The sequence below is a fragment of the Micropterus salmoides genome, unplaced genomic scaffold (assembly GCF_014851395.1).
Source record: "Micropterus salmoides isolate LMB-PRFRI ecotype aquatic unplaced genomic scaffold, ASM1485139v1 Ms_hic_scaffold_20, whole genome shotgun sequence".
In the NCBI taxonomy this organism is placed as follows: domain Eukaryota; kingdom Metazoa; phylum Chordata; class Actinopteri; order Centrarchiformes; family Centrarchidae; genus Micropterus; species Micropterus salmoides.
Window position 1 is genome coordinate 17,990,136 of NW_024041151.1, and position 20,269 is coordinate 18,010,404.

General features: G+C 40.6%; 2 protein-coding genes across 2 annotated transcripts; one reads left to right on the plus strand and one right to left on the minus strand.

Annotated features, from left to right (window-relative positions):
* Positions 1 to 1,136: 1,136 nt before the first annotated feature.
* fam166b (family with sequence similarity 166 member B) lies at positions 1,137 to 5,805 on the plus strand. The gene is made up of 6 exons (XM_038734715.1): positions 1,137 to 1,566; positions 2,180 to 2,388; positions 3,034 to 3,188; positions 3,684 to 3,810; positions 5,192 to 5,404; positions 5,540 to 5,805. Exons 1-6 carry the CDS (start codon positions 1,502 to 1,504, stop codon positions 5,632 to 5,634), a joined length of 864 nt encoding a protein of 287 aa, XP_038590643.1. The 5' UTR covers positions 1,137 to 1,501; the 3' UTR covers positions 5,635 to 5,805.
* Position 5,806: 1 nt separating this feature from the next.
* On the minus strand, positions 5,807 to 19,873 carry LOC119914993 (iporin). Its single transcript, XM_038734533.1, has 11 exons — positions 19,562 to 19,873; positions 14,514 to 15,915; positions 14,042 to 14,336; positions 13,158 to 13,898; positions 12,878 to 13,123; positions 11,683 to 11,759; positions 11,358 to 11,532; positions 11,148 to 11,253; positions 11,008 to 11,054; positions 8,043 to 8,715; positions 5,807 to 7,575 (listed from the first exon to the last, which is right to left on the minus strand). The coding sequence occupies exons 2-11, from the start codon at positions 15,858 to 15,860 to the stop codon at positions 7,464 to 7,466; spliced, it is 3,819 nt and encodes a 1,272-aa protein (XP_038590461.1). The 5' UTR covers positions 15,861 to 15,915; positions 19,562 to 19,873; the 3' UTR covers positions 5,807 to 7,463.
* Positions 19,874 to 20,269: the final 396 nt, after the last annotated feature.

Below are 20,269 nucleotides of genomic sequence, written 5' to 3' on the forward strand. Positions count from 1 at the left end.
ATATATGTCAGAGGTTGCACGCCTCTGGGACAACTAGAGGTTAAGTGTATTACTCAGAGACACATTGGTGGTGTCGCAGTGGGAATCAAACGCATGTGTCTCATTCACCCACCATCACCACTACTTAAAATTAAATAACAAACTTTTCACAGACAGAGGTGTTGCCAAGGGAAATACAAAGTATTATTGATTGCTAAAATTACATCAAAGTCTCGGAACTTTCTTGAGATGGAAACAAAACTCATGCATTAACATAACCCTTCTATTCGGAAGTGTGAGTATGAGAATGGTAACATAACATATTAAAATTCCTTGATAGATGCACAGCATTAAGGTATGTATGTGTGTGAAGGAGAACTGTAAGAAGAAGCGCAGTGTGACTGAACACTGTTTCGTCATACACAGTAAGATTTCTCACAGAGTGTAGGAATGTGGAGAATGAACACTCCTGCCTGCTGATTTCATCTACATTCCCCAGGTGAACAGTGGCAGCATCTGATCAAGCACAAAGACCTAGAAACTCAAAACAAAAGCTTATTTATTTCGTCTTCCCATCGCTGACCATGCATCTGATGTCGCATTGATGAATGTTAACTGTGATTTTAATATTTCTCCATCACCTACCCAGTCAATTTAGCCACCTATATTATTTGCTATTTTCATTAGACCAACAGTGTAGAAACGAAAAGCTGTGTTCATTGTCTATTTATATATCTATCTGTTCTGTGTTAAAGGATACTTTTTTCAAGTCTGTCTTGACATTTCACACATGTCATTAATCTGGTGGGAGTTACTATATATTGATTAAGGCAGTAGTGCTCAAACTTTTTCTGTCATGCATCCCTTCAGAAGTTGATATACTTTTAATAATTATGATAAAAGGGGGACTTGAAGTAATATGTTTATTCATATTTTTTATTTTTGTTATTTATGTTCTTGACCTCACTAAAATGACACTGGTCACTGTAAACATTCCTCCTTGTCATCCTAAGTCTCAGTAAAGCACTGCAGAAAGTCGGTAGGTGTCGTAGTTGAGCATTTTTCCATTGAAAAAGTCACTGCAGACAACAGCACCACCCACTGTTTTTATAACACATTTCATGTTTACTCTGTAATCCTCACGGTCTTCTTCTTCATTTAGGCTATTTATTTAAAGTCGTTAGCAAAGACAAAGAATTTGAATACAGAGCGAGTGTACTCAGCACTCTGAACCTTGACAGAGATGCTGCTTAGTCGGTCTGTCACACAATAGTCTACCACTAAAAGCTGAGAGCTATATGTGCACTATGAATGTATTACACCAGACTATAAACCCCCTCATATAGGCCCTACAGTGTCACAGCAAGTAGACTAGTTGTGTCCATGCACAAAAAGTTTCGGTGCACACTTCAGCACTTGACATTGAGCTCCATCAGTGAGTTTGTGTTTGATTGTCTGTAGCAACCGGCAACCACCGCGGCGAGGGAGGCGACCTGCTTCTTCAGGCTTAAGCTGGATCAATATGGAGAAATATGCCCCTAAATTTAGCAAAGTTTTGCTGACACCTGATCCACATTATATACCGGGGTAAGTCCATGCCTCCTGATATGAGATTCGGTAAGAAATAATCATATCCTTTTAAAATGGCAGATAAAATCATATATGTAGGCTAGTGCGTGGGCTCCTTCTATACTGTTAAATCATTAGGAGACAAGAACATATCATAAATGCAATAGGGCCTACAATGTGATAACCCTGTAAAACTCACAGCTAACAAGAGGTCTATAATAATATTATTTTTTTATTTATTTGTTGGTTTGGTTTTGTCAGATTAGTGTTAAAGCTATCTTATGTAGTATGTTTTGCAGCCTTATTTGCTGGTGTATTATAGAGTAAGGTGTCCCTAGTCATTTGTCCACAATGTAAAGAGAGACTTAAAATACAGCAGTAAACTTTCAGCCCACTGTTGTATGGCACCATTGTGTTATTTTGTTATTTTATGAATTTAGCATTTAACAAAAATTTGCATATCTCTACATCCTACTGATTTTTTCAGATTTTGTGTGTTTAATCTGTTAAAGCGACAAATATATGTTAAATATACGTACATTTATTCCTGTTGTGTCCGACTCAAAAGCTGCTACTGAGGCACTACAGCTGCTGGAGTTTGTGTTTACCCCAGACTCCCTATTGTTTCCAGGTATGCAGGGTACTGCCCACAGCTGAAGTACAATGTGGGGAAGTCTTACGGCCAGCTCACAGCCGAGCTGCTGACCAGTCCAGGGGTGAAACACTCCGATCGTCTGGTCCTCCACACGGGTCACGTCCCCTCCACAGAGGCTGACCTTGGTCTGACACAGAGAAACATCCTTGACAGTAACTTGAAGAAGATGATACCAGGATACACAGGTATAGATATCACACACTAACCTGGGGTTAGGCTGTTAATTATTTATGTTGTGTAATAACTAGTCCAGCTATATGTGTTAGTTGTAAATAAAAACCGTTCGCCTTTATATATGTGAGTTTAAATGATAACATACAACAAACAGCCATAGGTTTTTGTAGCAGTGTTTGCAGTGTTGATTTGAAAGTGTTTATCTTGTAATACAGAGCATTTTAAAGGGTCAGTTCACCCAAATGACAAAAAAGTTTTTTTCTTCTGATGATATCTAGCCATTCAGGTTGCTTTGGTTTTATTTGCTCTGTGGCGAGAGAACATATCTTTGAAAAACAATGCCTCGATCCACAGACCTCTTTGTGAACTGTCTTTGGAAATACTTTTGTGCCAAAGAAATAGTCCCTTTGAAAAGTTTTCACTTTGTGTTCTGCAGATTATCCAGAGTAACGCTGTTTCTGGAAAGAGTTGCTGCTGTCATTTTTCATTACTGTTAGCACCAGGACCAGCACCTCCTTAATATTTAGGTGGAGGCAGAAATCTCAAAGACAGATATCTCAAAACCTGAATGAGTAAAACCCGAATGATCTTCATGGCTAAACGCCACGAGACATTTGGGTGAACCGATCCTTTAATGATGGTTGTTGCTGTTTTAGGTTTCATTCCAAAAAGTCAGAACTACTTTGCCTGCAGCTATTCTGAAACATGCCGTAAAGCGCTGTCTGAGTTTTACCAGGAGGGGCGTTCAAAGATCCAACGGCAATCAACAGATCTGCCAACTGTTGTCAACCACACCAGCCAACAGTTTGAAGTAACCTACACACACAAGTTCTGGCTCTGCCTCTCTCTCTGTCTCTCTCTCTCTCTCTCTCTCTCTCTCACCCCACCCTAGTTCACTCTTTTAATTATCCATGGTGGAGTCCAGTGTCAGTTCACTGTAATGTAATCCCCCCTAAAAAAGACTGAGAGGCAGAGCTGGTCAGCTTTCTGACCACAGATTCACCAATTATGTCTCTGAGATTCACATTAATGAACATTTTCAGATAATTACAATGAATTATTAGCAGTATAATCAAGTTATTTATGGCACACATTTCGTTTCACTTGCATTAATACATAATTTTTACAGGAACTGGTTTACATTAATCCTGTGGTAATTGGTATTACATATATGGTATTTAGTATATTTGTTGCCTTTTAAACCTTCTGTTATTGCTTATAAACAGGTTTGTCATATGATCCTTTTTGATCATTGAGATCTGGGGTCATGCATGTTTTAATGGTTCTCTGTTATCTTTTGGCACAGAGACCGAAGCCCCCTTTGACGGCAATCTCCAGTAAAGTGATCTACGACAAGCCCTTGAAGTCCTTCACCCCCGCTGGAAAACCATATTTCATGGATGATGATAACCCGTACAAATACTTTATCTCAGGTACAGCTGGTTCCATTAAAATTAATTTGGCCTGAAACCTGAAATAACATATTTTTTTGTTGATATTGCAAACATGGGAGCAAACACATCCAGCATATATGGTGTACAAGTGCGTACTAGCATACAGTTGGAGAGTCACTCATGCATTTAGCTCTTTTGGTCTCCACTCACTTATGAGAGGATTTCCCTGCTATTCAGCTACTAAATGCTCCACCATGTTCACCAGCCAGTCACTAACTTTGTCTGTTGGTGCTGAGCAGGTAGCGCACAGTAGGTTTTAAGATCTTTTTTGACGAAATCAGCTTGTTGCTGCTGACGAAAACCACACTATGAGAGCAGTGAGGGTGAACCAAAACAAAAAGCTCAGATCTGGAAAAACAAAATACAATGAGCTGAAAGGCTCTGAAATGCTGGGGCTAATTGCAGGTTTTATGATACTTCTTTCTGGGTTCATCGCCACAAGCAACCCCTTTCACATACAAGTAGTCATGTGCTCTATTGTTAATGTACAAATATTGATTATTTAGCTGCTTTAAAGCTGTATTAATTCACTTTTGGTCACTAGGGGGGTTGAAAAAGCTGACAGACACAGAGTCCTGCTAAGGCTAACATCTTAGTAAACAATTAGTAGTAAGCACACCCATCAAACACAGAACAACAGTATTGTCCCATTGGAGTCATGTTTGTGACCATCTGGCAAATACAAAGTAATATTCACTTGCCTCCTGAGAAAAATATCTGTGTCTTTAGCTACTAGATATTCAACTTTACTCACCAGGTATTGTTAACTTTGTCTTGCTGTGACTGGAAATGCAATTGTGCAAACTATGAAACCAAAATAACAAACTGCAGCAATGGGTGATGTTCTCTGAGAGTTCATCACTTTGAGTTTTGTTATTTGGGTTGACATAAACAAGACTGATCCTGGCTTTTATACAGTTTTTTCTCTTGCATACCAAAAAGTTCCAAATAATTACAATGTGTATTGGAGCCATTGTAGTATTGTAGTTTTTAATACAAGGGTAATATTCTGTAACAAAGTTGCAAATCTACGAGAAGAAAACTTGGGAAAAAAGTGTTTTCCAAGTCGTTAGTAATAGATGATAAGAGTCAGTGCAGACTAAGAAATGTCTGCAGTTTTTTGAATTGTTTATGCTTTGAACAGAAGGAAGTACCTCATACTAGGTTGGTGAAAGTAGCTTTGGTGTCTGCATACCCTGCTTTCTCAAAGAAATTGGGACTTTATAATCTCAGAAAATATGTATTTAATAGTTTATTTAATAGTTTTTTCCTGTAAATTTGCATTTTTTTCTCATATATTTCCCACTTTTAACTAAGTTTTTCTCAGACTATTTTTTCCCTACAATGGCCCTAATAACAGGTTTTACAGGGCATGTGCCAAAATCCCGCTTCCTAATTGGCAAAGGTTACCCCATCACTACCAACCAGGCACTGATCCAATTTGGAAAGCAGCAGCAGAGTGACCCCACGTCCCAAGACATCCCAAACAGGAAGGACAGTACAATAACCACTCTTCCCACTATCTATCCATCAAACAGAGGTGTGGTTCCGTCATTCACAGGACACATCCCAGGTCTGTGTTTGTGTCAGCAACTCATTTCACTCTACAAAGCCTTGTGATCAGCTATTTTATAACAGTTACTGAATTGAAATGGATCACTCTACCAAGGATTGAAATCAAATTCAAGAATTTCTAACTATCCCACAGGATACCAGTTCATGTATGGACACACCTTTGGTCAACTTTCCCAGAACGCACTGGAAAAGAGTGGCATCAAGAGGATCCTTCAGGCAAAGTCATGAAACCATCATACACTTAAAATGATCATTATTAGCAAGATAAAGGAGTTGTGACAACAAGTCAAATAAAAGAACTTATCCATGAAAACAATTTGTGCTGAAATACAAAAACATGTGGCACATGCATAAACATTTGTACTGTTCACTGTTGGCATACAAGAAGAAAACAGGTAAATGCGTTAAGTCTTTATTGACTTTGATTGTCACTGGGCATAGAGGAATTCTCCAGAGGTTAACAAAGTGATGCTGGGTGGAATAATTTCATAGACTTCACGTTATTGCAGTACATTATCTATTTAACAAATGCAAAGAACACATTTTCTGCTCTTTTCTCCCTCTTACCTAACAACCAGTCTATCAAAATACACCTGGCACACATTTATATACCTGAAACAGCCACAAGATGGCCTATATTTGTGCAACTGAACAAACCTCACCGGAAGACATACAACTGTACTATACCACACGATTGCACACATTTTAAACTCCAGTCCCAGAAAATGACCCAACTACAGCTATAAAAACATTAACAGGAAGCTAAGAGATGTAGTAAATACAGAAGCACCTATTGTATGTTTGTTAACTCATGCACCTACAGTTAATCCATGCTGGGAATTTTCTCATAAAAAGGAAATTACTGGAAATAAAACATCACTGACAATCCACAAGGATAGTGTATCTATATATTTGGCACTAATAAGAGTGTATAGCTAGCTTTTTTCCCACCTATAGATGAAAGGTACAGCTATGGAGAGAATGACAGCGACGTTTGAGAAATGGACAGTTTTGCACCACAAGAATATTAAACAGTCTACAACAGGTCTATAACTTGTTTTATGATTGATGTGTGCCTACAGGAAATATAACGGAGAATAACAGGTAACAGAAGCACCTACTTGTGATTATTCCAGAGTGCAATTGCAAATAGGCCCTCATTCATCAAGCTATTTCCTGGAAAACAGCAATGTAACAACTAATATGAGCACAAATTACATAGCACTGATAAAACGACACAGGGACGTTTTAAGCTGGTTACACCAGGAGCCAGCTGTACCAGCTGTTTGAAAGTTCAAACTAGGCCCAGTTACAGAGATTTGTGCATCACTAAATTAAAAAGGGTTGCACAAAAAATATTGTTCTTACTTAGAGATTAGTTGTCATTGCATATTTACACCCAGTAACTTCCAGGTGTAACAGTAGCATTAGCTAACCCAAATCTTATGTTAGCTGGCTAACATATGACCTATTTAGTTTGAAAAGTAGGAGATAATATGAACAGTTGGCATATGTGACCAGGCAGTTAATCTAAACACTGTATAATGACACACTGGGAGGACTTTTAAATTACACTTCACAAAGTAACAGAATACAGTTACCTCAAATTCTTCAGAGAGGCAAAAATCTACTAACTAACTCTAAAATTTCTAAATGTATGCTTGTATAAATAAATAAAAGTAATCCTAACATTTACAAAGGATTAGCTGTTATATTAAATATAAATTGGACACAAAGTTATTTTTACAGTTATGACAGCGACTTCCTGTTAGTTGAGCCATTCTAATGGTGCAAGTTGATTTGTTTTGAAACTAGCTGATATTTCAGAAATTAGAAAGGACACACAAACTTAGCAATGGATTCACAAATAAGTTGGTGCAACACAAAGCTTGATGAATACGGGCCATTGCCATATCTGTCAATCCTGTATTTTATGTGTTTTCTGCTCAGATCAGCAGCATCGAGCACTGTGTATGTATTATCATGCAGTCCAGACTTTTTGTTTTTACAGTAAATAGCCTCCACTCTGTCCTCCAGCCACATAGGGAGTCAAGCTTTCAGCAGTCCTTGTCAGTCTGAGAACCCCCTAGCTTCATTGACCTGATGGATTGAGCCAACAGTCCAAGCTGCAATCTCTCCAAATGCAGCCACTGTGATGGCCGTCTGTACCTATGAAAGCGATGATAAAGAGGTATTGGTTACGAGTAGTGAGTTTGAGCGTCAATCTTCCATCAGCCTAGATCTAATTCTCACAAACAAATCAAAAATTAACCCAAGATTAATAAATGGTAAATGGGCTGCACTTCTATAGTGCCTTTCTAGTCTTCCGATCGCTCAAAGTGCTATACACTGGCTACCATGCAAGGTGCCAACTGGACATCAGAAAGAAACTGATCATTCACACACACTCACACACCGACAGCAAAGCTACAGCAAAGCGCTGGAAAGGTGCTTTACAAGTACAGTCCATTTACATTCGACATAAGGGCTGGGTGAAGCTGGGGATCAAACCGCCGAACTTCAGATTAGTCGGTGACCCGCTGTACCTCAAAACACAGCCGCCCACAATACATAAAAGTAGTTTGAAAATAAAACAAAATCTGTACTTGTTTTCAGTGCTCACAGCTGGTTCTTACCTTCTGTATTGTGCTTCAATGTGACTCTGAGAAACTGTTGCTGTCCTGGTATTAGCTGCTCCAAAGAGTTTGGCCCAGCGCAGCCCACCCTGACATGGACTTTCAGCCTGGACACAAGTTAATGCATTTGGGCTCTCATTGTCTTTCTCTCCCCTCCTCTCTTCTTGCCTGCTGTCCATACTTATTTGAGACCAAGTATCTGCATTATTATTCTGGCTACAGTCCTCCCCTTCAACCACACCATCCATAAGGTCAGGCTCTTTTTGCCACCACTGGATGCCACCACCAATTGGAGCTAACAATGGACTCCTGCTGACCTGCATCCCTTCGCAATCTTGGTTAATGCAATTCTGAGAACTGAGCGACTCTTGGTGATGCAGTCCTGAAATCATTGTTTGCTGACCACTGCGGCTGCTGTCAGCCTTTTTGTCAACTTGCAGTAGTGGCCAGCTGGTCGCTAAGAGCGCTGAGCATGGTGGAGGTGGAGAAACACCTTCATCCTCCGAACACAGCTGTCTGTTATGTAGCAGTCGGGGCTCCAGGAGCAAGCTGAGATCGAAGGGCAACACAGAGAGTGGTTGCAGAAGAAGTAGCAGCTCCTGAAACAAGGGCTGACAATGACCCAGTGACATGGACAGGAACCCCCATGAATGGTAGTATGTGGTCACCACATCTGTGAAGACAGTAATATGGGTCACACAAAGATCCAAACATATGCAATTATTTGTTGGTAAAGATTGAATAATTATTTAACATGAGTCTACAAACACACAAGCAGCTCAGTGATGCTGTTGAGCAAAATGCATCAAAAAACATCTGCATGCTAGCATAGTCACGATAACAATGCTAACGTGCTGATTCTGAATTTCACTTTGTTTTTCAGACCTTTCAATCTCATCTTACAGTTTTCAGCAGATCACCTAACCTGCCATAGATGATGCGTAGGAATACAAAAGTTTTGAGGTTGAGATAATGTAGTTCCAAATACTGCAAGGTAATTAAACTGAAAATATTAAACACATAGTGTGTACACTTGAACTGATATTGATTTTTTTCCAGTGGGCCTTATTTTACGTGGCTTAATACATTTCACTGCTGACCTAAGGTGACCACATTTCTGAAACGAAAACCGGGGACATTTTTGGTTTGGTGGTTTTGGTCATTAAAAAATATGTTATCATGAAATAAAAAAGGGAGGCGATTTCGGTTTTATAATCTGTCAAATATAACTCTTCTGAATGAAATCAAGTCATTTTGAGGCAGAAACTACATTTCAGTCAATAAGTAGAGGCTGCAATCACTTTCTGGCAAGTAGAATAATGCATTTTATGTGTGTTTGGCCATTCAAAGGTATTTAAACAAGTAAAAAGGACTGGATTGGTTGGTACACAGCAAGTTAAATAATGTAGAGTCATAAGGATAATTGCAAAAGAGATCTTGTCTTTATTTTATATATAACTCAGCAGTAAGTCATGTTAATTATAGGCTACATTCGTTTTCCAAATATGAGCAAGGATATTAGACATAGGCCTGCCAAACACATAATCTATCGGCAACAACAGGCTTCAATTATTGCCTATAATCGCGTAAATGTCATTCTTGGTTTTGATAAACTGCAAACTCTAATTTGGCCACAACTGTGATTATTCTGTTAAAAGAAACGTTAAAAGTAGGCCTATCACAAATACATATCTTTGCTTTTACCACAGACATAAAGTAATGCACGTTATATCTGTTTGATCCACATAAAAGCAGCTGCAGACGTAAAGAGAGGCGATACAGCTTTAACATCTTGCTCCCACGGACGGCAATCAGTTTTCAGCGATCACTTTATGAAAGCCCATTGTGTGTGTGTGTGTGTGTGTGTGTGTGTGTGTTGATGCTGTATGTACATTTACTTGACAGAAATACTTGATGGCTATGTGTGAAAAAGAAAAGGTCAAACTGAAGGAATTAATTTGCTTGGCAAATTGTGTTAGATCAGTGCCCATTTAGGCTACCAGGTAGAGTGCACTCAGTGCATTGTGGCTGATTTAGTTAATCTAGAGATAATGTGCAGATTTTTTCCCACATTGACCAATCGCTTGGTTGAAGAGCTGGCAGAATTTCAGTTCAGAATTTTAGACCAAAGTATTAGACAAATAAAACTTTTACCGGATAAAGGCTTTTAACCAGAATAAAAAAATATGACCACATTACTCCTATATTAGCTTCACTACACTGGCTCCCAGTATGTTTTAGAATTGACTTTAAAATTCTATTGATCACTTTTAAAGCCCTTCATGGCCTCTCGCCTTGTTATATTTCTGAACTTTTAGTCCCATACACACCAGCACGTACCTTGAGATCCTCGGGCAGAGGTCTTTTGTCTGTTCCAGAGTCTCGACTGAAAACTAAAGGGGACAGAGCGTTTGCTGTCAGGGCCCCGAGGCTCTGGAACATCCTGCCCGAGGAAATCAGGTCGGCTGAGTCAGTGAACTCTTTTAAGTCCCTTCTTAAAACATACTTTTAAAGGAGAGCCTTTCCCGATCTTATTTGACTTTATTTTATCCCTTTTATTTTATTCTATCTTACTTATTTTATATTTATCTTAAACGTGTATTTTAGTCTTTTCAATGTTTTCTTGCTTTATCTTGTATTGTTTTTGTATTATTGTCTTTTGGGTATTATTGTCTTTATACTTGTTAAAGCACTTTGTAACTTGTTTTTGAAAAGTGCTCTACAAATAAAGATTATTATTATTATTATTATAAATGAAAAGACATTATTAAAACATTATTATACAATTCTTTGCGAAACCTGAACGTGGTACCAAATGTCAAGACAGTTTGTTCATTATATGTTGAAATATTAGAGTACGGACTGCAGCGGTAGACCAACTGACCAACTCACATTTGACATTTTGCCACCCTGCTAGTGTGGTACAGTACAGTACACAAGTACAGTATATTGACTGTGAACCCACCTTTTTGACTCTGAAGGTGACTAAGCCAGAACTCCAAAGCTCTCAAACTGAAAGAGAGCAAATAACAAACATAAGATAAATGCTTATACTATGTGCAGTAATTTCATTATCATTAGTATGATCAAAGGTAATTTTGGTACTTAAGCAGGCCCATGATGAAGGCTCTCAGTCTCATGCAGTGGCTGGTGAGCTGAGGACATTGTCTGATTTTTGAGACCAGGCTGTGAAGGACCCTGGTGGATGGGCCTGTAGCAGAGTTGGGTTGAGTTCAAAAAGAGTTCATCAAAGAACCAACAAACAGAGTACCACAAACAATGCTGCTCATGATTCATGCTTTGAGTTAAATTTACCGATCCTAGTAGAGAGTTCCACCACACTCCAGGAGTGGTTGCGGCGCTGCCCGATGATGAGATCCAGTTTGTGATCCCGAAGACCGTCCTCTAAAATATTCTGGACCGAGGGACACAAATGTTCCAGGACCAGACCGGCGATTGTGGGACTGCGAGAGCTGTTACCCAGACGCATCTGTCGCAGATAGAGAGAAATATAATACAGTATTATTATTCCTGCTGGCACAGCAGCTTTGTGACTTTAGTCCAAGAATGTAAGTAATATCCATTTGCACTTTTCCATTGTGACACATCTTTCAAGCTGCTTGGTTCTGCCAATTCATACCTTTTCGTCGGGGTCTCTGCTGCTGCCAAAATGAGCCATGATCAAATCCACCGCCCTGCTCACAGACCTCAGCAAACCTAGAGACAATGGATGTGGAAAAAGGTTATAATTAATGCTTCATACATTGTTAGGGCAGATACAAAACATTGATATATTAATATACACAGTACATGTTACATTGCAAATCCTCATCTTATGTAATTTCTGTGTATTATTGATTGCTGTATTATCGAAAGCTGAAACAACCCGCTAGTGTGGTGGGAGGATTTTAACTAACCTGTTTCCAGTAAATATCAAATTGTGTCTTGAAGCGATTTCCCTTGTTCTGTGTGTCTCGTCCAAAGATACTGACACTCATTTCTAGACAATTGTGATTTGCACTGGAAACAGGTTGAAATGGTGTTACTGCACTGGCAGATGATTTACTTGTTTCAAGAAAAAAAACACTCAATAAAAAAACAAAAAAATTACTCTATAAGATTTTCTTCTCACTAACTGGGTCAATGCATAGAAATACGAGAATGCTTTCAAGGTTCATTATCATACTGCAGGAATTCAAATGTGAATGAAAACTGAAGATAAATGAGTCAGTTTTCTATTTTAGAAATGATTCTGATTTACTTGCTTTCCCTCTGCCTTTCTTTTTCCTTCTCACACTGGCTAGCTTTTGCAAATGTCACAGTAAATTCTTTATGCATCTTGTTGCTGCCTGCAGTGCTGCACCACACTGACTGACACCACTGCTGAAAATGTCTCTATCATTGATTATCCATCGCAAAAGGTGTACATTTATATCATTTCATTCAGTGGCCCATACTCTAGCCCTAAAACAATATGATTGGGCTATTATAAATCATTAACACTGTTTCTACTGCATCATTCTCCCTCTCGCCCTCTCTTGGAGCTCGCAGTCGTACACACATAGGCTACGGAGCAAAAGGCTCGGCCAATCCCGTGCAGGGAGAGTTAAAAATAGGTCATGTTTGAGAGAAAGCCCCTTCAGGGTATTGAAGGCAGTGCTGCAGCACAGTGAGTTTTTGTTGCTGCTCTCAACATCTCATCACTGGATAGACAATCCAATCAAGGAGGAATCCAGTCATTACTGCCTCGGGGTCACTTTTTATTGCATTCAGATTTCAATATATGGCATATACTGTATTTATAGTATATAGTATCAGTCATTCATTGGCCTCACCTCTCCTCTGAAGATGGCTGATAGACATTGACTCATAAGATGTATCGGGTGAGAGGCAAAACTCTGTGGGCGGCCTGTCACTCAGGATCAGCGATTCACTGTGTTGATTCTGACTCGGCTTCCCACTGAGCCCTACAGGGTCCTGGATATGCTGTGGGTGCTGCCCAGAAGCAGCAAAGGATAGCAAAGAACTCAGAGAGGAGAGAGGCGCTATAGAGGAGAGGGCAGCTGTAAAACTACTGTTAAAAAAAAAGCCAGAGTCAGCAGGTCACCCGGTCCTGAGGGAACTCCTTTTCTGGTTGTAAGGTTGTGGAAGGAGACACAGACAACTGCAAATTTTGGTGATGGGTCTCAGTGGTTAGGGGTAAAGTGGGTGGTGTATGAGAGAAAACTGAATGGTAGGAAGTGTGGGTCTGTGAGTGATTGGGACAGTGGGGCTCAGTGTTGGCATGGCTCTGCTCAGGACTGAGGTTAATAAGGTCCTGGTAGGTGGGAATCTTAACAAGGTTAGACTGATTTGGGTCTGGGATCGGATTTAAAAAAGTGTTAGTCTGAGTTTTGCCAGAGTGTGGGCTTGTTTTATCTTGCATCTGAACCAGTCTGGGCTTTGGGCTGGTGTAAGGTGGACCCAGGCTGCTTTTTGATGTACATGGACTGGGGAGTCCTTGACTTCTGCTGGACCGGCTCCATGTATGTCTGCGGCTGAAGCACTCTGGACTCGGCGTGCAGGTGGAGCAGGTATCAGAGCTCGAAGGAGCCTCCAGAAAGATGGGGTAGTGGCTGCCCATTGGTGATAGCTGAAGATCAGAAAAGCCTTGACTCCGTTTGCCCTTGAACTTGAAGCCTGGCTGGGAGCTACCAGACTTGCTGCTCTTTTGATTCATGTACTGCTCCAGAAGACAGCCCAAGTGCTGGGCCTGGGGTTTGCCTGTGGGGACCAGAACAAAGGGCTGTATGGGCAGCGAGGTTGGTCTCTGGGCCTTACTGTAGCGCACCACTGCAGGTTCCAATGAACAGGCTCCTGAGATGGTGGTAGAGGATAAGAAAAATACTTGAAACAGATGTTTGATTCACTTCATACTTACCAAAATTGTATGTTCGCATTTTTTGCTCTCTCACTTTTAAAAGCAAACAACAAAGAATAAATCATATTTGTCACTTTACCCTTCTCACTGGCATCAGTATCACAGTGCTCCTGGTCTAGAATCACAGATGGCTGTGTGGTTGCAGCGCTTGTGCCTTGGCTTCCACTGCTATGTGGGCTACACTGGCTGGGGCACAGCAAACAAGGTGTATGAGAGGAGTTTTGGATGCTGTCTGTATGTTTCTTCCTGCAGAGGGCTTTCTCGGTGGAGGTGGTGGCAACCTGGTAATCATAGGTCTGAAACGGAGAGCAGTCAAACCCGGCGCTACACTGTGCAGGGGAGAACCTATTTTGCTTTTGTTGATCCTCTGTCTCCTAATGGTGACACAGAAAAGAGAGAACTGCTTAGGTTAACACAACCAAATCGCATATGCATTTTTATGCAAGATGTTTGCAAGATGACTTTATTCTTTTTGCATTTTCAATGTAAAAAATGTATCTATCTATATCATCTTATTCAGTACAAAGAGACGAGCTGTTGTATTCCCTTACCTTCTTAACTTCTTTGTTTTGTCCGTCTTTCCTATGATCTACAAAGAGGTGCTCAGAGGGAGGGAAGGGGCTAATTCTGCTCTGACCCTCTGGGCAACTGGTGAGGCTTGACCAGGCTGGGCTGGGTGACTGGGAGGAGAGGTCACAAGTCACGAGCTTGTAGTACTTCTGGTTGGTTCCAATGGCCAATGTGGCCTGGCTTTGGAGACAGGCAGTTAAGTCTGATACCTCCAGTGAGGAGAGACCCGGGGGTAGCGGCTCCAGGGAGTAAAGGTTGCAGTTAGAGTCGAGGCCCTGAGGAGACCAGCAGGAAGCAAAGGGTGTCATGTCATTCTCCTCCTTTGGGGAAGCATAAACTGCCATGTCCTCATGATGGAGGTCGTCGGCTGGAGTCTTGGGAACAGGTTGGAGGTTGAGGAACACGGATCCCTCAGATGACTGAGAGGGGTGAACAGCAGGACTGCTGAGGTCATGAGGCGTGGCAGGGTTGTTGCTCCGGTTATAGATAGTGCAGAAGTTAACTAAGACGCCGTCAGAGCTGTTACAGGAAGAGTCGCTGACATTCTCTGTGTGGCTGTTGGAGAACTGCTCTGGGGCACATTTGTGTTGGCTGTGGATGCAGCAGGACATTTTATCCTTCAGTCTGTCAGAGTCCTGCTCTCCATAAGCCATCACCGTGATGCCAGATCTGCCCACATGAAAGCACTGGCATTCAGTTTGCAGTAAGTCTGCCTGGTTAGGCTGGTTACAGAGCCACTCTTGGTCACTCTCACTGCCCAAAATGGTCCCTTCATTGCCCCATTCACTCTCCATGTCCCCGTAGGACATTGTATAATTTCTGGCACCATTACTTAGAGGCCAGTTAGAATTTCCATGCAGCACAAAAGATGAGTCCTCATGATATCTGTGTAGATTACCTCCTTCACTATCTTCATCTTCCTCATACTCATCTAGCTCTATGTTGGGAAGGAATGAGTTGTGTGACCGCAGAATGCCTCTAGCTCCAGAGCTTTCCTTCTTCAGATGGGAACTCATCTCCTCTGGTGACGAGGTGGAGTCGTACCTCCCGCTGCTATCACTGCCGCCCTCCTCCTCTGCCCGGTCCTCGTTGAGACTACTGTAGCTGCTGGAGAAATATCTGCGGCCACCGGTGAAGGCATGATCTCGGTTCAGCGACTCTTGTTCCGGGAGGGACACAGCTCGGGTCAGGCCCACTGAGCACAGCCGGCCGGGCCTCTTGGCTGAGCTGCACAGGGCCTGGACAGGAAGTTGCCAAGTGGGCAGCTGAACCACAGGGAAGTGGCACGCTATCAGGGTGTCCCCTGAGAGACCAGATGCTCCAATCATACTGCTGGATGAGGCTGGACCATGGAAACTGTCTCCATGTTCCTAAAATGTAATCCTGAAAGAATAGAATCACTTTGAAGTGCTGTGAATTTGCTTCGAATGTGGTATCAGTGGTGTCACAACTATGAAAGAGGATTCATACGAGAGTACAATGGTAGATCAATCAATCAATCATTTATTATTTGTCCTAAATCGGCAATTTTCGTTGCAGCAGGCATAGTAACACAACACACAAATAAAGGAAAATATGACTTGAACATACAATATAACACAGAAACAGAAACACACATACACACACTCATACACCGGATTCCTTACACCATGGAACGTTGGTCGTCCTAGCTAAAAACAAAGGCAGGCATTGATCTCATTATATGTGTGGATATACAATAATTCAATTCAGTTCAATATACATTAAACAATCAATTACTACCACTGCTACTGTGTATTCAGACAGAACATAGTTTGGTTGTCAAGGGTAATGAAAAATGGATTGAACTTACTTCATTAGAATATACTGAGAATTTAAAAATGCATTAAATAAGTCTTATAACTATTATGGCTCCTTGACACATTTCAAAAACTGTTCATGTAATAATAAAGTTGAACGGAGAAGTATTAGACTCTATAAGGGGTTCTGTAAGGTTATGTTTAGTCCAGGCCCATAAGAGTAGAGTTAAAGTTATGAAGCTTCTGAATTTGAGTGAAAATGTTTTCAATTGTGCACAGCTGGACCATAGAGACATTTGTATCTTTTTTGTTGGTGTCTGTATATGAAGTGTTTGTGCTGATCTCCCTGTGGATCCGCTTCTTGATTTTTCTCAGTTTCCCGGCCTTAGTGGCCTTTTTATTTGTAATGTTGCGACAAGCTTAAAGCCTCAGGGACCTAATTACAGATTTAAAAAACAAATCTTAAAATCTGGGGTAAAAGCATCCCAGCCGAATAGGAAAAAGATAAAAACATAAAGCACAACTGCAGGCAGAGTCTGCTCCCTCGCTTCACACCGCTGGTGCTTAAGTCAAAGTTCTACTCTACCGTCTGCTTCTGGCCCCTCAGCACAGCCTACCCTCCATAATTCAGTCTACCATTAACAAACTCCTCCTCTCTCTGCCTGGCCCAACCACAGTCTCTCACAGTTACTCAGCTGCTCTGTAACTAGGGCAGCTGCACTGCAGAGATGCTCCGCTGGCTCTGCTAAGAGTAAATACATTTTCACATCAGTTTAGTTAATTCAACGTGTCCTACTATATTCAGACGAGTTGCTCCTGATTTCACAGACTACAACATTCAAAGCTTTAAACAAAAGTCTAATCTATACAGAGGCAGCATAATAATAACCATCACCCCTTCATGAAATACAACTAGATGGAGTAACAAAGCATCTGCACATAAAATATCTAAACACTGGACACAGCTCATGATATTCAATCGCAGAGAAGTAGAAACTAAAGTGAGTTATAAGTTATAAGTAGCAATTAACGTTGCTAGGATACAAACACATACACACCAATTAACTGATATCTGCCCACAGCAGTGTTACATAGTCTTGGTGCTATGTTGTGAATTTAAACTGTGCTAAAAATCATGTTCAGAGAATTCAATATTTTAGACGCAACATCCGGTTTTGGGCTTTATGTCACACATCCAACAGCCATCAGTTGATAGATCACATTGCTGTGCCACTCTCTTGGCATAATGTGTAAACAACCATAAACAACATCTGTTGCAGATGACCATGAAGAGCTAATCCTCTTTATCATCACACCGCTACAATAAACAACATCCGTATGGCAACACATAGTAAACGCATCAAAATATGCTTATAAGCAGTAATGCCCTTTGATCAGAAATACCAGTTCTAATAAATTAGGTTAATCAATGTTTATGATACAATGCTAACACTAAAACAGAACCAATAGCTAAAACAGCACTTTAAATCATAGCCAAATTACACTTATTTTAAGTTCAACTTTCTATGCAACTGAATGTGCTATTATAGGCTGGCAGAGGGCTCTCTTCTTGCCTGTTAAAGCTGGTAGAATAAAGCTTACTGAACTATTGAACAAGCCGCTTAATAACAGGACAACATCATCTATTAGCCTCTGATTGTTGGCTGCTGCAGTAACTATTTCAAACCAGAAGAGTCTGCCTCTCTTCACCTCCATTTACCCAGTGATGGTGATTACTGGTTTGGAAGCTATGGGTCAAGATGTTCTGGGCTCAGCATTAGTATAAACATGCGGGGACAGTTTCAATCTAGTTCAGTGATCAATTTAAAAAATGGATGTGGCTTAGCTGGGGGCTTGGTGAACTTAATTCAAACAACAACATGAAAACAGAGCATTTTAAAAGACCTAATTCATAATTCTGTTCTGCAACACCAGAGCCAGTTTGTTATTTTGGCACACCCAAACTGTAGATTGCATACGTTTCATGTATTCTATTTCATGTCTAGTATTTCCAGATATGATCTAATGACATTGCATTATTTTATATTTAAATGTGATTACCCATGAATATTAAAAACAGACTATTGTTTGGCACCTAAAAACCAAACTCCACAGTGAAGCTCGGGAGGAAGAACAGGGGTTATATTGTCAGGTTGGTGTTTTGCCCTTGAGCAAGACACTAAATCCCCTGCTCCCACTGTATGTGTAGTGAGTGTATAGAAGAAATGTATGGAAATGCTTGTGGACGAAACAGTGTGATAATCATTTTTAGACAAAAAGACATTATCCCTACATAAGTAAATCTGTAAGAAGCAATTATACACAGCATAACAGAGTCATTTTAAATCACTATGTTGTCATTTGGTTATTAAGTTAATGTCTCTGGAAAAGTCATATGAGAGATAATATAATCCTTGAGGGGGCTGCATTGCATTGAGTCTTGGTTTATCCTGTCCCTGCTTATTTTCAACAGTTCAATACCACAGGAAAGTAGGCCAGTGTGACTGACTAGCTGTCTGCAGAGGACTAACAATTTCATTGCAAAGCAGACAGGACTCTAGTCTGTGCTCTGAGTACTGGAGCACACTGAGATTGTTGTAATTATCTGAACTATTTCACTAGAAATGTCTGTCAGGTCAAGTCGGCCATCTGATGAGGGACAGGACTGTGTGGTTCTGTTAAAAGCAAAAGAGTCTGAGGTCTCAGATGAAGATGCTTGTTATCAGTGATGTTGCTCTGTAATGAGGCATCATTACAGCTCAAATTGGTCTATACTCATGTCAGGGAAAGTTTCACTAAGAACTCCATACCAGTTCAACATGATGTTCACCTGAACATCTAAAGAGTAAAACATATTTATGGACAGAGAGAAGAGAAAGGTGATAGATGAGAACTGTACGATCTGGCGTTTGTGCGTGAGTGTTGGATTTCATTATGAAAAGGAAATACTTAAAGCGGCTACAGTAGGACATGTTAGACAGACAGCTGTACACACATGCCAAAGGAACCACACATGACAAGAGTCGCATATCACGCTCTCGCTCTCTCTCTCTCTTCCACACACACAATTACGCATGCAGACGCAGACAAGACTTAAACAGCAGATAAAGTGAGAGAAAAGACTCAAAACAGGATACAGCTGAATAAATGAATCCAAGGAAAAGCAGGTAAAGCACATAAAAATACAAGCTCTCATGCAAGTGCGGCACCACCGGCGACTCTCCTGATAAGCCTTTAATATTAACACCTACTTGAAAATAGTCGTCAGTCAAAGGTGACGATGTCCATCCTCTTCTTCCAGGTGACTCTTATTTGCAGGTGTCTCGCAAATACGTTAGGTCGAAAATATCATGCAACCAAACATTTTTTTTTTTTTTTTTAATCATGCGAGTGCTCGACGCACTTTTGACGTCAAAGGTACATTAGGAAGCGAACAGTTTCAGCTCTGTTCCATGGTATAAAAATAAATGTCTTATCCTGGGAATTTATAACTGTATCACTGGGTAATATGAAACCGGTCCGACACTGAGGTCCGGGTGGACACAGCGGTCCCCACGCCGCCGATTCAGCGCCGCTCAGCCTGGCTGAGATTTTACGTCACGGTGGCTTTAACCAATGGGCAGCGAGAAGTGCCTGCCACTCAAAGTTTCCAAGACATCTGGTAGGAAAGGGTTAATTATTAAAGCCTATAAATATTTTTTCTTTGAGCAATGATAAAAATAAACACAATAAACATCATCATCATCATCATCATCAAAAATAAACATCACGAGTATGCTTATTTTCGAGTTATAGCACAGTGCCTAAATTTACGACTTTGCATCTTGTAATAATGACTCACAAATATGAGATACTTTATCATTTGACATATAGCCTACTAAATAAAAACATACCCCTAATTAATTATACCGAATAAACACTATGGCCATAATTTTACTCATGAGAGATGTTTCCCAATC

Excerpts from the sequence above, each read along its gene's own strand:
- fam166b (XM_038734715.1), top strand. The coding sequence starts at position 1,502 with ATGGAGAAATATGCCCCTAAATTTAGCAAAGTTTTGCTGACACCTGAT. Across the intron at positions 3,189-3,683 it reads ACACCAGCCAACAGTTTGAA|AGACCGAAGCCCCCTTTGAC; the intron begins GTAACCTACACA and ends CTTTTGGCACAG. Across the intron at positions 5,405-5,539 it reads ATTCACAGGACACATCCCAG|GATACCAGTTCATGTATGGA; the intron begins GTCTGTGTTTGT and ends ACTATCCCACAG.
- LOC119914993 (XM_038734533.1), bottom strand. The coding sequence starts at position 15,860 with ATGATTGGAGCATCTGGTCTCTCAGGGGACACCCTGATAGCGTGCCAC. Across the intron at positions 11,533-11,682 it reads GCAGAGACCCCGACGAAAAG|ATGCGTCTGGGTAACAGCTC; the intron begins GTATGAATTGGC and ends TATCTGCGACAG. Across the intron at positions 11,254-11,357 it reads GGAACTCTCTACTAGGATCG|GCCCATCCACCAGGGTCCTT; the intron begins GTAAATTTAACT and ends ACTCTGCTACAG.